At 41.5% G+C, this 17,612-nt stretch overlaps 2 protein-coding genes across 3 annotated transcripts; one reads left to right on the forward strand and one right to left on the reverse strand.

Moving 5' to 3' along the window:
• The first annotated feature begins 575 nt into the window (after window positions 1-575).
• Window positions 576-5,280, forward strand: PDZD9 (PDZ domain containing 9). Its single transcript, XM_088147770.1, has 3 exons — window positions 576-593; window positions 762-871; window positions 4,746-5,280. Exons 1-3 carry the CDS (start codon window positions 576-578, stop codon window positions 5,278-5,280), a joined length of 663 nt encoding a protein of 220 aa, XP_088003896.1.
• Window positions 5,240-16,197, reverse strand: UQCRC2 (ubiquinol-cytochrome c reductase core protein 2). 2 transcript variants are annotated; one of them, XM_025164618.2, is made up of 15 exons: window positions 16,042-16,197; window positions 14,587-14,670; window positions 14,334-14,483; window positions 13,339-13,403; window positions 12,804-12,860; window positions 12,532-12,656; window positions 11,492-11,589; window positions 11,012-11,069; window positions 10,813-10,908; window positions 9,614-9,813; window positions 8,415-8,495; window positions 8,136-8,212; window positions 6,576-6,729; window positions 5,934-6,032; window positions 5,240-5,453 (listed from the first exon to the last, which is right to left on the reverse strand). In XM_025164618.2, the coding sequence occupies exons 1-14, from the start codon at window positions 16,075-16,077 to the stop codon at window positions 5,949-5,951; spliced, it is 1,365 nt and encodes a 454-aa protein (XP_025020386.1). In that variant the 5' UTR covers window positions 16,078-16,197; the 3' UTR covers window positions 5,240-5,453; window positions 5,934-5,948. The 2 variants fall into 2 exon arrangements, with proteins under 2 accessions (XP_025020386.1, XP_007425029.1); XM_007424967.4 differs by lacking the exon at window positions 5,240-5,453 and having other exon boundaries at window positions 5,815-6,032; window positions 16,042-16,196.
• Between the last annotated feature and the right edge of the window lie 1,415 nt (window positions 16,198-17,612).

A 17,612-nucleotide genomic window follows, 5' to 3' on the forward strand; every position in this document is an offset into this window, starting at 1 on the left:
TTTCAGACTGTAGAATAGTTGAGCCAGTGGCCTGGGCTGTGGTTGTGAGAATCAGACTGATGCTAGCGAAAGGCAGGTTTAGATGCCCTATTGAGCCATAATTTGAAACCATTGTTCAGAATACAATGAGTTTGGTTTGCACAACATACTGTAATATAATCCATGGTTTACAGTAGTTTGCACAATATGCTACACTATCTATTTATGGCCCAACACAAACCCAGCCATTTATACTGGTCAGAAAGCAAGAACTAGAGTTGACTTAAGGACAGGATAAAAATTTAGACATGCACCTTTTGTACAATACGTCCAGAGGAATTGTATTGCCTTATTTAGGAAACTGGGCATGATAGGGTTCCATATTGACTAGTAAGCAAAGCTAAGCTTTACTTTTGAAGACCCCTGCATTTCTTATTTAGATGAGTCTTCAGACATGGAGGATTCTGAACATACTTTGAGCACAACAATCAAGACAAATATTCAGATGGATGAGGATGGTCTAGGTTTCATACTGATTCAGAATGGGCCTTATCTCCAGATTTCTGGTCTGGTAGAGAAAGGTGCTGCTGCCAGAGATGGCAAACTCCAAGCAGGTGAGGCAAACACACAAAACCAGTTTGAGACCATACAAAACAGTAATAAGACGAAAAACTATTCACAACAATAGCAAAAGAGAAGTGGTTTAAATGGAGAAACCACCGCAGCTCATACTCAATCACTCTCCAGGACAGATGACCATTTTGCCTCTTTCATTACCCCAGCATAGGCTGTCAACTGAACCCTCGCCCATGTTTGATCAGACAGGCTTGTTGTCTTCTACCAGCAGTGCTCCCGGCATCTCCTCTGTCAGTTCATCTCCTGGACCTCCTCAGTAAGGATCCATGAAGTGGGAGAGACTACTCACGTGCAATATTGTCCAAGGGTGTTACTTGCCTTTCAGTTCCAAAGCCTCAGTAGGACTGTCCACCATAGCCTCCCCAAGTACTCTTTGGAAACCCAAAGGATCCAACTAGCTCCCAGAGCAGGCTGATCAAATAGGTCCCTCCTCCCCACAGAGGTTGTTCATGCTGGTCAGCTCCATAGCAATTAGAGAGGGAACTGACTATGACATAGTTAATATCCCCCCCTTCAGATTATGTTGCATCTGTTGTGAGATAAGAACCATCTCTAACACGTGGCTACATAAGCTGGGCTCCCCAATAGGTGCTACAGGTGCTGTTTGATAAAAGCCCATGATTATCCTAACGTGAGATTTTAATCTGCTTGGCAATGGACTGCCTGGCTTCTGAGCAACCTGGTCAACATTTCTGGACATGTTCTCTTTATTACCTTATTTTCCAGACCTCCCCCCCCACACGCACTTTTATCATTACAGTTGTTAGGTTTGAACCTGATATTTCCTTAATCGGTTTAGCACAACGATTTTCAACTGCATTTATTAAGGAATTACTTGCAGCTAAGAGCATAATTAGTGAATCCTGCTTTTCATTTCAGGTGATACCCTACTCAAAATCGGACATGCTAATGTCTTAGGGTGGACCCTGCGAGAACTGAGGCAGCTTCTGCACACTGTTCCTATAGGGACGGTTCTGCAAATCCAGGTTTATAGGGATTTCATTAAAATTCCAGGCCGGTGGGAAACTGCTCTCAAGAACATTCCTGAATTAAAGGGACCCGCAATAGAGTAAGAATCTGTTATCCATCCAAATTTCTGAGGAATGTGAAAATAGCATATTGAATAGGTGGGCAGGTAATGGCTAAAAATAAAATGGCAGGCCAGGGAGCTGTAACGCTCAGGGAAAAGCAGGATGGAAGACCCACTTGATCCTGGAGCTCATTGGGTGACTTTTGGCTGGCCACACCAAGTGGGTTCATACACTACTTAACAGTGGCCAATTAAAGAAACCATAACTGGTTCCATTCACGCAATACTCCAAGCTGACAAATCATGATTTCCTAACGCAATGACGTGAATCACACAAAAACTAACCAACGTATGGTGTTGTATGAATCAGGCTACTCTCCCAGTCCACTCTGCTTCATAGGGACGTACCGAAAATAGGGAAAAATGCCCATGCATTACATTACACACCTAGAAGAAAAGCAGGATGCAAATGTAACAAAAATATTATTTGGTTTCCTGAAAGAGAGAAGCTGTAGCTCAAAGAGGGAGTGTATCCGGAAGGTCCCAGATTAAATTTATGGCATTTGGAAAAATGTCACTTGAAATACAGGGTGCCTCTTAAAGATGTTCTCTAAATTACCATTTGCCCTTGATGAATGTCACTTGTTGAGGAATCCTGGCCATTTCAACCCAAGAACAATTTTGACAGGCTGATTTTATTCACAATCGTCTTGTGTCAAAATTCCTTGAGCCTTGTGATAGCACAGCACTCTTTTTCCCCCACTCTATAGAATCAGTTTATGTTTAAAAGTTTGCTTTCACCTAGGGATTTACGACGGACATTATGTACGACAGATGTTTTTATTGTCCACTTCCAAAAAGCTTATCTAAGTTATATAAGTCACAGAGAAAACAAAAACTGGAAGCATGGAAATGGTAGACTGGAGAGGCGGGGGGGAGAGAGAGGAGGTCAGTCTGCTAAATATTTTGGAGGCAATTTGTATTAGGGTATGTTGATTGATATGGATGTATTAGAAACTACCCCAAAATTAATAAATCATAGAAAAATGGGCAGCTGTGAAACAATTTGTCTAGATCAGTGTTCCACAACTTTGGCAACTTTATGATGTATGGACTTCAACTCTCAGAATTCTCCAGCCAACATGCTGCCTGGGGAATTCTGGGAGTTGCAGTCCACACATCATAAAGTTGTCAAGGTTGAGAAACACTGGTCTAGATAGTTCAGACCTGCCTACACTCACTGAAATGTCAGCAAGATTTCAATAGATTTCCTGCCACCTTTTTTCATTTGAGCATCAACTTGTTCCCATCACCTCAGATATTTGCAATGTATTTTAACTATTGCCCTATCCTTACAAGCCATCTGCTCAGAAAACAGATTTTCTGTTGTGTTCAGGAGGAGGAGGAGGAACCAGGAGAGTGTTTGAGCAAATTAGGTGCACTGAAATTTGACAAGGCTTACAACTGGATCCTGGCCCCCACCCATATTTGGACTATGACCAATGTATATTAAATAAGGTCCAGCTCTCAATCTGTCAGAAAGTATGCATCCTGGCTGCATAGATACCATAATTACTTGTATTATTTAAATAGTAACAACAGATCATTAATTTCTACGTCACTTATCAAACTTTAGACAGCCAGGAAGAAGGCAGAATGAGAATCAGAGGAATACGTAAAAGTTCCAAATACAGAGTAAAATGGCAAAAATAATGCTTTTGTTTACTCACAGCAAGGCGTACAGAGATTAAGGACAGGCATTGTTTGAGATTTACATCCCTAACGATTGATTTTTTTTTTTAAAAAGGAACTACAGCCCTCTGTGCGGTTAAAAAAAAACCCTCGCAAAGTAGACAATAGCACCAGATAGGTTACCAAATCCAAAAAGTAACACTGAATTCATAAATAAAGCTCATTAAGGTGTAGCAGCAAACTTTAGATAAAATTAATCAACTATGTTCCAGATCAGTCTTTAAAATTCTCCAAAAGGCCAGCAAAGGAGAGCATATCCATTTCAAGGGGATGGTACTCCAAATGGGGGGGGGGGGAAGGACAGTGCAAAAGAGGCACCACCAATGTTATCTACAAGTTTCACAGCTCTTATTTGTGGACCAGAAGCTCAGATATTATCTTAACACTCATGCCAAAGCATGTGGATATAATCCTTCAGTCATATTCTAGATCCAAGCATCTTAAATTGAGTCTGTATCAGACAACCTGGAACTGTTTTTACCATGAGAGCCCAATTACTATTGCCACAGGAATATTGTCAATTTGTTTAGATATGAATGCTGCAAAAAAAAAAGTTAGGTTTTTGTACACATTAAGTCTTCACTTATAATCAACCCAGACTGTATTTTTTTTCCATACAACTAACATTTCAATACAACTCATTTCTAAAGGAAATCCAATGTGGTATTTTGAAAAGATTGTTTGGTTTTAACAGGGATGTAGAGGTTGCAATATTATATACCTTGTTAGATTTATTTGGTTATATCTCTAAGTTTATTAAATTCTATTTTACCTAGTATAATATTGAGCCTTTGATTCAAGATGGTGAAAAGTTAAGAGCAGAGAAAGCTGCTTATATGACATCACAGGTAGTCCTCATTTAGCGACCACAATTCGGTCTGCAACTTGATCATTAAGCAAAGTGGTTGCTAAGTGAAACCATGACTGTGCTTATGATCTTACTTCAGCTTTCCTTTGCTTTACAGACCTGCAAAGGTGGTAAATGTGAGGACTGGTTACAAAGTTACTTTTTCATCAGTGTCGTAACTGTGAACAGTTACTGTATGAAGCAGTCGCTAAACAAGGACTATCTGTATACTATTAGTCCAAGTACCCTAACATTATTTACTCCCCAACACTGAAAGTAGAAGTCTTTTATCACTGCTACCCATTTCTTTTAATGAAAGATCACAAGAACTAAACCTGAACCCTTAACTTGCAAAGCACGAGCTCTACTATCAGCCATCCCTCCTCCTGTTAATTGCCAAGACAACAGATTAGATTTAGGACTTTCCCTTCTAAAACTATTTGGAAGGAGCAATAATTGTAAATAATTCCTTGCTGGAACTCCTCATTTTCTACATTTTAGCACAGCAAGTTACACCAGTGAAGAAAATTGGACAAGCAGTGAAGACTCAGATAATGAGAGCGAAGATAAGACTGAAGATAAGACTGAAGATAAGACTGAAAATAAGATTGAAGATAAGATTGAAAATAAGATTGAAGATACTGATGGCAGTACTGAGGAGAGCTACCAGGAAGAAGTTCCTGTTAGAACTTTATCTGTGGGCAGTTTAAATGTTAAACTAATGCACTCAGTTAACGTTAAAGCTGTGCGCTCACTTTCTTTTGAACCTTCCAATCAACCCAAGTGGATCTCTAAAGACTGGCACATCTTTGAAAGGAAAACCTATACGTTTACTGTGGGTTCTGATATCGGTTGTGACATTATGATCCACAAAGATTTTGAAGCTGAAAGTGATGTTGACATTTCAACTTTACATTTATCATCATCATCTCCATACTGGACTATGCCCAAACATAAAGTTGCACCCTCAGTGTCGTCTTCTTCCTCTGTGTCGGATGCATTTTGGCTTGAAAATGTTTCTTACGAATTTGAGTAGAGAGGCCACTGAGTCCACCTTTGCCCTGGCAAAGACCGGGTGCTCCAAATTGGACCTATCGGCTGGATTTTCATTTGCACCCCGTATCCTTGTACTGAAAATGTGTTTTCATCTGTCTGGCAATATGGAAATCTGGTTTTGAAACAAGAAATGCTCTCCTGTGGGGGAATCGCCTTAGGGGAGAAGAAGAAAACTACAGTCAGTTTCCTTACAGGCTGTTTCTGGAAGCTAGCCTCTGAAGCAGAACTGACAGAGCAGCATTCAGCCGCCTTTCACTTTTAGAGGTAAGAGTTTACTTCAAAATGATTATGCTGGTCTAAATGAATATAGGTCCTGCCTCTTGCACGCCATACAGGGAATTCTGTTTGAAATAGCTAACTCACAAGCCCCATATTCACAGGCTCTATTTATACAGCTTACGCCAGGACTCCCTTTCGTAATTAATTAATTTATTTACAAGTCTGATAAGCTGGTCCAAACAAAGCTGACAACTTCTGCAGTCTAGTATTTGAACACAAAATGCTGGCAGTCCTGTTATTTATAGGAGCTCTGCACTTTATTTGGTGTATGTAAATGGACATGGAAATCTATAAAGCCAAAGCACATGAAAGAGCAATCAATACAATTGCTTTAGAATTCACTTTAAACCATACCCTATGTTTTACTTCTTACAACTCATCAGCAAAAGGGGTATTTGCCAAGTTTCCCCTAGCTGTTACCGATTTCTTCCCACTAACAAACTTCTTTGCAGCCTGAAAAATAAAGCAGAAAGTTTGGTTGGTAAGCATACTTAACAATGAGCAAAGCCTGCTTTTTAAAAAACAACAACATTCCTTTAAGCTCAAAGCCTCTTTTAAAATAGGCAGTCTTTCTGACAGAAAAACTGATGCTAACTTATTTCTATCCCCACTTTTCTATCAAATCCAGGCCTCCAAAATAGTCAACACAGATGAAAATTAGACACAAATGCACCCCAAAGAACTATCGTCCACAGTGTGAGCAAATAAGAACATATTTACTTTGGAGTCTGCAAATTAACAGTAGGCCCTTGCCTAATACAGCTGCGATGGGCCTGATGGCATCTCGGAACAAACCCTCTCCCTGTAAACACTCAGCACTGGAGAAGGGGGCGCCTGTGGCTCAGGGTTCAGTCCTGGTTATGAGGACTGTGGACCACGTCATGAAGCAAATCATTAACAGGAGTTCCCCCATTCCTGCCTACTAAACGCAGAGATGAAATTCTGCTTAATTTGGTTTCTGGTCATATTATAATAATTGACTGGCACGTTACTTACATTCACAACATCAGCAGTGGTCACAGAATCAATCTGTTCAACCACGGTGGCTGGTGAGGTATATGTCCCAGATGCTAACGCCTGGCTACCGATCTCATTAAGCAAGCCTTCTGAAGACTCCACAGACATAAAAAAAGCTGCCTTCAGTTGCTGCCTGTCAAAGAATCAGGGACAGAAGGTAAGTACAGCAGCCTGCTCTCAACACATGAAGATGACATCTCTATGGCGTAAATAGTACTTTAATGAGTTAGGGTTAGGACACTTCCCACAGTAAAGTGACAAAACTCCTATTGATTTTTACAAGTTAAGATTGCCAATTAAGGGGAAAAGCTTGAATCTAAGATACAGAAAAAAATCCCTTCCATAGTGTGCAGGTGTCTCTTAAGTACGTCTCACTAAAAGGGTGGCAGAAGTCTACAGACAGGCATTCTGTTTCGAGCCACGTAGACTCTGCCTTTAAGTGAGAAACTGTATGACAAGTAGCCCCCACTGTACAGAAATAAGGCTGCTTCTGGAAAGAGTAGCACCTTTACCCACCAAACTGGTACAGCCATGGTTCCCCTGTGCTCTCTATAGGCCTAAAATAGCTACCAGGCAGGTTCCCACCCTTCAGGGTTCAGAAAATTCCCAGGGTCTTCATTAGCAAGTCAAATCGAGTGCTGAGTTTTCAGATACACTCCACCTGATGCCACATTTGGCATGCAGGTTTTATGACCCCGTTTGATTTATAAGCTTTTTACGAGGCATTACCCCTACACGGCTGACATTCTCAAAATTATAGTACAATGCTAGATTAACCCATCATGAAACGAATATGGAAAGAAAAGAGATAAAATGTGTGAAAAGGATAAAACTGAATACATTTACAATTACTGTCACTTTGCTTTTGACAAGCATTTATTTTATATTGCAGTTGAATCAAAGGATGCGGGTTACGTTAAAAGGGCCGTCAGTGTGGAATTAGGGACATTCTCTAAGGAAGGCAACTTGATGAAAGTCCCCTGGGAAGTTTCACTTATGCAACTGGGAACAAAAACAAGCTTCAATAAAATATCTCCAGGAGAAAAATGCTGTAATCATGTACTTTATAAAATCATGTAAAAATACCTTCAGAATAAACGGATTTTAGATAACAGTGTTTTTACTGCTTTTTTAAAAATGTCCAACTGATTACAAATACAACCAACTAGCCACTTGACCACTTATCTCAAGGTATTCTCTGGCCTGACTTAGGAATGGCTTTCCAGAGCCTCAAGCAGACAATGCTCTTGAGATACCGGGAATTTTTTGCATTCAAAAATTTTTTTGCATGCGTGCACTCTATCTTCGAGTTACAGCCTTGCTTTTGAATACCACTTTATTGTTCAATTCTGGAGGATTAGCAAATTTCACAGATACGGAAAGTTGTCAGTTTTTTACTCTAGCTTAAAACTTTAACAGACAGAGAGAATTATATTATACATAGCCATATCTGAAAGCCAAGAAAGGATAAAGAGCGATGGCATTTTTGGACAGTGAACAAGACACAGTACTGCAAAAGAACCTAGGAGGAAAACTTACTTGGCTCTTTTGACTTCTTCATCTGTAACTCCACCCTGGGAAACCGCCTTCATTTGGTTCAAAGCAGTTTTGATTACCTTAACACAAGTTATAAAATATTTTACTTCTGGTTGCAGCAGCTGGAAGTACACCACCCTCAAAGACATCCATTTTGCCCTTTAAAATCCCTCTTAAATGAGTTGCAAATTTTGGCACACCCACCCTGAGAATGTACGTGTGAATGCAAGCCGCTCACAGGACTCAAGGTGATCTAGAATTACATTCACGTGGATACCTTACCTCCCTAGTGACTGAAGCTTGAGATATGGTATATATGCCAAAAAGTCCAGAATCAGTGTAATTCACATTAAATGCTGTTACCTGCAATATAAGGCTGCTTTCAGTTAGCATATTCCCACATTTTTTTCCCTTCAGCATAACCTATTTTTAACGTGGCAAACTGCTGGGATTTAAGATGAACTGAAATTGAACCATTTGCTGATGAACTAGGATTAACAGAAGAGAATATCTGTAGCTCAGGGTTCAACACTACAGTCCCAAGGATTCCCACTGAATGAAATCTAAGCAAATTAATTTTATAAACTTTAGTTGAAGAATTGTACTAAAAATAGTACTGAAGGAAAAAAGCACATTTCTTTTGGTTGGTGTGCTATTGCTTGCAAAGATCTTAGAAGAGGCAACTTTTCCTGTAGGAGAGAAGAAGGAATGCTTCTTCTAAATGGCACTTACCACCTCAGGGACTGGAAGGTGTTTTATGCTTACATTAAAAAAATCCTTTAAAAACTGATGATCAGTGAATGGAAGTCTATCATTAACCTAACCACAGAATTCAAGGGCTGAAAGGAGCATTTTGCCCTCAAGCCCAATATTCTATTAAGTGCAGTATGCATTCCCAACAGATGGCTGTCTGGCTTCTGCCTGAACACCCCAAGTGCAGAGGAGCCACTGTCTTTTTGGGCAATGATTCCACTGTGGAATTGCTCTCCCTGTTAGGGAGTTCAATTACTTCATCTCTGGCATGAACCAAGGGCACAATTGGTGGAGATCCTCCATTACAGGCACATATCTATATATTCATTAAAAAGAGACTACAGGTAGTCCTCGTTTAGTGACTGTTCACAGTTGTGACAGTGATGAAAAAATAACTTTACAACCAATCCTCACATTTATGACCTTTGCAGGTCTGTAAATCAAAGGGAAACTGAAGTAAGATCATAAGCACAGTTGCGGTTTTACTTAGCAACCGCTTCGCTTAATGACTGAGTTGCTGGTCTCAACTGTGGTTGCTAAACCTAAACGAGGACTACTTGTAGTGCAAGAAGTGCTTCTAAGTTATTTTGCCACACACACTTCTGCCAAATATTACAAAGATAAGGATTTCACACACAATTCTTACCAAATATCTATATCTATTAAAAAGCTCTGCTTTTTTGCCCTTGATAAAAAAAAAAAAGAGAGTAGTAAGTTTAAATGCTTACATCAAATGGTAGGGAAGTTGTCTTCGCAATCTCCTGGGCAAGTTTGCTGGTAATCCTGCTTCCTCTCTTAATGAGAGGTCCTGCCCCAAGGATATTTTGAAGGACGCTAAATGCGTTCACTTCTGCACTTCCAATAGCAGCTCCTTCTGCTACTACAACAGCATGTACGAGGCTATCACTGTGCTGTTCCCGGACTTCACCTTAGGACAAGGCAAAAAAGAGGATAAATTAGTCTGGATAAAGTATGCCAAGAATTTGAATACGGACTGCTCGGTGTTGTCATTCGCTTTTTTCACCAAACCCCTCTATCTCTATGCATTCTAGGAAACGTTCCAGGAAACTCCCTGATCGTAGGAAATACTTGCTAGATCATCATCGCTTATAAACAGGAGTTCGCCCTAAAACATACATTCAGCACTTCCCCTGGAATTGTGCAGATCAACAAACTGTATTTAAGGGAAATTTAACCAGAAACATCAAGAACTTTAAAAAAAAAAAAGCTCCCTGGAATACAATTTGAAAAGCTAGTATGGGAGGCCAGTTATGATCAGCCATGTGATAGAGTGGTTTGAGTGCTGGACTTAACAATGGGGTAACTGGAATCAAAGTCTCATTTATCCATGACGTTCACCAAGGGCCAATCACATATATACATCTTAATGCATCTTACTGGATTAGAATGAGAATTATGGGGGGAAAGCAACATAACCGAGTGTTAGAACCCCTGTCTTGCCAACCTGGATCCAGCGAAGAATCGGACAGCGAGTGATGAGAGAAGCCCAAGACCCTGGAGTGCTGCTGCCAGTCGTGGGTAAGCAATGTGGTCCCCTCCAGATATTTTGGGATATGACTCTGAGAAGCCCCAGGCCATGTGTAGGGAGGCTACTAGGGGTTGAAGCAAGCCCTGCTTCACTCAGGAGCACCCTTGGCCTGAATGGTCCAATGCACTGACACAATGGAAGGCTGCTTCTTATATGCTTGTGAAACATTATGAATTCCTTGGAGGAATAGAATAAATAGCTAAGAGTGGGTTAATAGGATTTTTATCCTTGAAAAGCTACACCTGTGTTTGCAGTAAGACAGTGCTAAAGATGGTAGTCCCATAATAAAAGGTCTGAGGATTCAACAAACAGGCCCAGCCATCTAAGAGTGCTAAAAAGCCATCACTAGGAAAGCCAGGGTCGAAGATTGCAACTTACCTCCATGATACAGGGCTTTTTCACCAGCTAAGCCGGCCCCGCTGCGAATGTTAAGAAACTGTTCTCCAACCTGTTTTAGGTCAGCATGGCTGACACCTGCAAGATAACATCGGAGTCAGAAGGAACGCCCCAAAACGATGAGAGTGTTGTTTTTAAAGCAATACAGCACAGCATAAAACACAAATGGCAGATTACATACCGAGCCCCACCAAGGCCATTCGGGCACTTGTGAAGTTGTTCTGGACATATTGGTGCAACTGTGATAAAGAGAGAGGTAAACCCTTCAGAAGAGCTGATGTGTAACTAAAATGAGAGGATAAGAAGAATCCTTCCGGGTCACATCAAAGGTCCACCTGTCTATCATACCGCGGCTAAAAAGATGACCCCTGGAAGTCCACAAGCAGAATGGGAGAGCTCCCTTCTACAGCTGGGCCCCCAGCTACTGTCTGCAGAGGCAGAATGTAGCAATCGTGACTTCTTGCACTGATAGGTCCACACTCTGCTGTCTTATCTAACCCCTTTTAAAGGCTACTAAACTCATATCCATCATTACATCTTATGGCAGCAAAGTCTATAAACCAGTCCTGCATGATATGAAGACCTGCCTTGCCTAAGCCGGCAGAACAAAGCAGAGGTTCTCCAGATATCACCACGGTAAAAGTACCATTCAGATTCTTGCCTGTTCTGATGTAATCTTGCCAATCATGAAGTCTGGACAATATAAAGAATTGGCAAGGGCATTTCGATAAGCTGCTGCGTGCAAATTCTCCAGAACATCTAGGCAAAACAGAAGGGAACACATTGACTATGAAGCAAGTCAAAGGAATTGGATTTTTGTTATTTTAATTGCGTGCGCCTCCCAGTCACAAGTGCGAGATGAGCAGCTATATAAAGGTAATAAATAAAATAAATAAAATCTGCATCCAAGCTGTGCTCTACAGAAACAAAAGTCCTGTTGCTTGCATATACCATTTTCCCTCAACTCAGAAGTGAAGTCCCCATTGACAGAACATTTTTTTAAATAAAAAAGGTAGAAAGGAATATTTCAGAATGCTTAACCACCTAGCAAAGGCATATGATATTGGCTGGAAATTAGAGCTATTTTGTGGAATTAGCTAAGCTGTCCTTTAAGCTCACTTGGGCCACCAAAAATACAATTCATTTGAAAACCAAACTTTCACATTAATAAAAACACTTCTGAAACGCCACTTAACATAAAGCATTATTTACAGGTAGTCCTCGTTTAGTGACCACAATTGGGACCAGCAGCTGTCGTTAAGTGAAGCGGTTGCTAGGTGGGAAATCACGTGACCACGACTCTGATTTCCTTTTCCCGACTCTCCTGCTCTTTGGAATGCTCACTCCGGCACTGGGATAATTAGCAAGAAGGAATAATATTTACATTCACTGGAGAGGAAGGGATTACAAGAGAGTAAGCAGGCACAGTGGGGAACATGCATCAAAAGGAAGTGACGAGTGGGCTACATAAGCAGCCTGGTATATTCCCATTGTGTGGCTGCTTACTCTCTTGTAATCCCCTCCTCTCCAATCTCTCCACTCTGTGGGGGGAGAGGAAAAAAACAAGTGAACCCTGTAGGCAATCTCTCCTGTGCCTGACCAGCATGCAGCAAATCATCTCTGAAGAAACATAGTTGTAGCAGAAAAGTTTCCCCACCAATTTTAAGGAACTAATAGCCAACCAGCTTAAAAATCACTTACGGGCTTGAGGGATTTGAAAAGCAATTTCCTTGTCAATTCTTAAACGGGTACTGAGTTCTGATACTTCCCAGGACCTGAATTCTGGAGCAGTAGTGACATTTATTAAATACTCCAGCACGGTATCACTGAATAAAGAAAGCAAAGAAAACTAAGATGTATTTTTAAAAAGACTTAACAAAAAAACTACTAGTACAAAATGATCCACAATTTTATCAACAAGAATGTTCATTGAATGAATTGAAAATGCATTTGTTACACATCTAGACGCTTACATGTAATCACGCAGACATTCAACGGAATAAATCATGTTCTCTCTGGTAGCTGTCACACTAAAAAAATGAAAGAATAAAAATGTACATCTTCCAGAACAGAAAACATATTGGAAATAACTGAAATTCAGGATTGGGTACACTGAGGAATATCTACGGTATATATTTTGTCACCATGGTATCATTAAGGTAGAATTATCAAACCAACAGTTCTTTGCTCTTAGAGCTTGTCTAGGTTTTGAGAAAACACTTATGCAAAACAAATCACTAAAAATCCTCTGCAAATCCAGAAATACTTTAAGATAGGCTCAATTTTAATATTAAAATATGAAAAGCCTCCAGTTTTTCTGTTTGTTTAAAGCCTTTGCTGCCTTCAGTTGTCCTGCTATGAGCTGTTCAAATTCCTTATCTGCATATTTGGTAAAATGCAGAATTCAAATATATGCCTTTCTTTTTATTAAAAGAAGCGCCTTGTGAACAAACAAAGAATCCATTTCCCCAAACTCTTCAAAAGACAGGTGAACTTTCCGGAACAAACCTGAGATTAGCCGCAACGCTGTCAATGCCAGTGACGAGCTTAAAGGCAGAAGCTCCTTTTGTGGTCTGAAAGAAGAGGGGGGAAAAGGTTTAACAGTCTGAGTTGTAACTATCAAGGCAGCCATAACCACCTCATAAAGAAATGTAACTTTGCCATACCAGACACATCGAATCAATCTCATAGCGCTAAACTATTTAGTTTACAATGGGTAGGATTGAGAAAGACAATGCAATCTGAAGTAAGGAGAACTGAGCTAAATGATCAATTTTATGGAAATTCAAAAGGCTTAGATCCTCTCCATCCTAACAGAACTAGATTTTATTAGAGAGTCACAGCTTCTGCTGAAAACTGCCCTGGGCCTCTTGTCCCACCCTGACAACAAAGAACTATAAGATATGAGGGACATGAAAGATGAGATAAATTCACTGATTAAAAACTGAATCTATCAACACGATTAACATCAACTATGAAGGAAGGCAAACTTGGATAATTATAACATATAACATCATTAATATGTTAAGATTACTTAGAGCTGACTTTCAAGGGCAAAAATGGCCCTACAACATTTGGTTCTATGTAGTATCGGTTTGGTTTGCACCTTAAGTTAATCCATAATTGTAGTTTATTCATGCTATGCTGAAATTAACCCTGGCCTAGTGTGCTATGTGAAACCATTCATCATATTGCCAAGATTATCTCCAAATTACTACATAAGCAGACAGTGTTAGCCCACTTCACTTCAAGGCTTCCAGTTCTGGCTTGAAGGCCAACCACTGAGGAGATTCGGTAGACATCTTAGGCAACCAACCATCACGTACCCTTTTCACTTTTGGCCATTTTTTTAACACCAGGGAAAAAAAGGGGTCTTTCATAATTCTACCTGGACTTTACTCAGCTGCCTCACTGATTCTCCAACCTCAAATTCATGTTTAGCGCATTAGACTTCAATAATCTGAAAGGCATTTCCTAAAAGTAAATAAAAAAGGGCATCTTACCAGGCTGGCTGCAAGACGGAGCAGATGAGAAGTTCCCAGATTAGTGGAGGTCTCATATCTGCTGCCTGCTTTAATGAAGAGGCCAATGCTAGAAACTGGGCAATAGTTTTCCAGAGAAGCAATCACCAAACCACTTGGCAATTTTGTGATCTGCATTTAGGAAAGGAGGTATCAGTCCATGTAAGACTCACGGGACTTTACTGTTAAGCAAAATGTCAAAACGCAAAGCACATTCCTTCAAGTTCAGACTGACCTCAAGTTCCTGGGGTTGTAGCTGCACTTTGGGTGCTGCAGAGACTTTAACTTTGGGTGCAGCGTGGAGAGAGTAAAACTTTTTCTATTAAGAGACAATAAACGCAAGATAGATTTGAAAAAATATGTATAAATCACCAGAACATTCCATTTGCGTGCTGTCCACATAGAAAAAACAGTTTTGCTTAATTTCCTGGTAAAACATACTTGACTCAAATGCATGGGGCATTTTAAACACCCATTCTCATATAAGAAATTATTTGATTTAGAATCTCAGCATGGCACAGAACAGTAAACACTGCAGCGCTGACTATGTAAGAATAAACTTTGCTGCTCTTTTCTCCCAACCGTATTGAGCCTTATTCACTGTTTGTTCTGGATAGAAACCAAGCCTTGCACCTCATTTAAAAGCCATACATGCAATTTTAGAATAGCAAAGCTACTAAAGGAAGAAAAGAGGGGGTTTTTTTAACTTCAGTTTTTTTACAAATTTGCTTACAGCTTTAGGAAGGCAGTCCTAGAGAAAAAAATTGATTGTTCAAATGCCACCTAGCAGCTACTTCCTGAACTTTCTGCAAAACTATGTGCTATGTATGTCACGATTATCATAAGAAAGGACAGGTTAGAAACCATTACTTAAGATAACCTTCCAATGTTCTAATGATGCGCAGAGAGATCTCCACGTCTTCAATAAATCCTTCATAGGCAGAACTCCACTGGCCAATAAATATAAATAAACTGTCCCACTTGGGAAATTAAAGTTTTAATACCTGCCTTATTACTTCCTTTCGCAAGACTCCATGTACAGGGCCTTTCTCCTTAAGACAGCACCTGACATTTTCTCCCCCTTGCATCCATCCCCTGCTGGGCTTTCTACCTGTTTTCTATCTTCCCAGCCTCCCTCTGCAACTGCTTTTAAAAACCATGCAAGGCTTTTTTTTTTAAAATGACGGTAGGATAATATTTGCAACTCCTCCCATTTGGAGATGGGTGGAAAGAGATTTAATAAATAAATAAATAAATAAATACATTTAAAGATATAATCAAAAATTAAATACGAATTAGAAAAAGGAGTCCTAGCCAACGTGGAGCGCAGTTCTTCATCCAAGAGAACTTATATGTCCTTTGGATAAGGACATATACCCATCTCCCTGACCTGCTAGCTTTCAACCTGCAAGGATTTCTCCTCTCTCCCCCAGGCAGAGCCCGACGACCCCTCGACCGCCCTGCAGGGGCGCCTCAGCCATGCGAGCCTAACCTTCAGGCACCCCAGGAGGCCTTCACCCTCCCTCCACCGGCTCTTGACAAGCAGCAACAGCGTCCCGGCCGCCCGCCTTGGCTAAAAGGACCCGGTCAAGGTCGCTTTCACACCCGGGAAGGGGAGATGCCTATCCCGGCGCGCCGCCCCCGTCGGCTGCCCGGTTTCGCCGCCGCCCCCCGGCCGGAACTGACTCACCGGGATGCCCCGCGCCAGCACCAGAAGGGGCTTCATCGCCGCCGAGGCCGCAAACCGCCGACCCTCCCCGGGAAGGAAACCAAAATGGTGGCGCCGGAAACGAAAGCGGAAACTGTCGGCCTTCCCAGCCTGCCCCGCGCGACTCTCCCTCCCTTCCTCTCTAGCTCCGAACCATCGAGCCAGGGACGTTCGAAGGTTACCTGGGGCTTTCTAACGGGAGAATTAGTGGCTAGAGCGTCCCAGTCTAAATCAAGGGGAGCATCAAGTCAAGCAAGAACGTCCGGTTCTAGGTTGCAGTTGGCGGACTTCTCCATGTGCGGGGAAGGTCGCGAATGGGAGTGTATTTATCCCAGTGGGACAAGGAAGTGTGATTGCAGTACTTGGACAGTTGCACCCTTTCCTGGATTGGGATGCCCTGGTCACCCCCTGGCTTGACTACTGCAATGCACTCCTCATAGGGCTGTCCTGGAAGACCACCCAGAAACTTCAACAGGTCCAGAATGCAGCGGTGCGGGCAGTGACGGTCATGCCCTGGTATGCCCAGGTAACACCTCTGCTTCGCAAGCTGCACTGGTTACCTGTTTGCTTCCAGGTGTGATTCAAGGTGTCAGTTGTTATCAATAACGCCCTACATGGTAGAGGGTCCAGTTACTTAAGGGTCCACCAGTCTCCCATAGTATCTGCCCGGCCGATCTGACCTGGCAGGGTTGGCGTGCTCTGCGTTCCTTCAATTTAGCAATGCCATCTATCGGGACCCCAGAAGCGCATCTTCTCTGTAGCTCTCTGGAAGGAGGTCCGCCCCACAAAATTCGGACAGGCCCACCCCACTGTGTTTCAAAGGAAGACCTGACCTTTGGCGGGTGTGAGAAATAATAAAAGTGTTGTTTTTGCAAGTAAACTAATTTAACAGTATATGCTTTCAAATAAACTCTAATGAGCAACTAGTAGTGAAAGGGGATCTCCCAGACCCCTGCTTTTCTAAGCAAAACATATATAGTGATACAATTAAGTTACTAGTCCTCAATTGCATAGGGAGGGTCTTAGCATAAAGTAGTACTAAATGAGCAGAAGAGCTGAAATGCAGAAGATGTGGTAATTTGGAAGGAAGCTCGTGCAAGTGGTAAAAGGAGTTTCTGAATAGAGCGCTAACGAACTGACCTGAGTGGGTTTTGTGGTAAACCACATTGCTGAGCAAACTCACTGCTAATGTCAAAAACTGCCATAGAAGGAATTAAACAAATATGGGCAAGGGGCTTCTAAAATAAGGGTAATGGGAGATGTAAACTAAGGCGGGACGTCCATGAGTTGCATTAGGCGTATAGGATAGGTTGTAAACTCCTGAGTACCTAATCAATGGGGAAATGGAGGAGGGTCTTTTCGCTTGGGCACAGGGAATAAAGAGTGCGTGCATCTTATCACAGGGTGTGCCTGCTTGCTGGACACCCGCTGTTGCAACCACGTGCTCTTTTAATAAAAGGCCATGCCTTGCTGCTTCATTGGATCTTTGTCTTACTTCTTTGGAACTTGGAGGTTTGTTTCTCACAGCGGGGGGGAGTGAAGCCCCCTTTTCT

Source organism: Python bivittatus, unplaced genomic scaffold (genome assembly GCF_059951505.1).
Source record: "Python bivittatus isolate LINGU-HERP-01145 unplaced genomic scaffold, Pbiv_v1 ctg000560_np1212, whole genome shotgun sequence".
Classification (NCBI taxonomy): Eukaryota; Metazoa; Chordata; class Lepidosauria; order Squamata; family Pythonidae; genus Python; species Python bivittatus.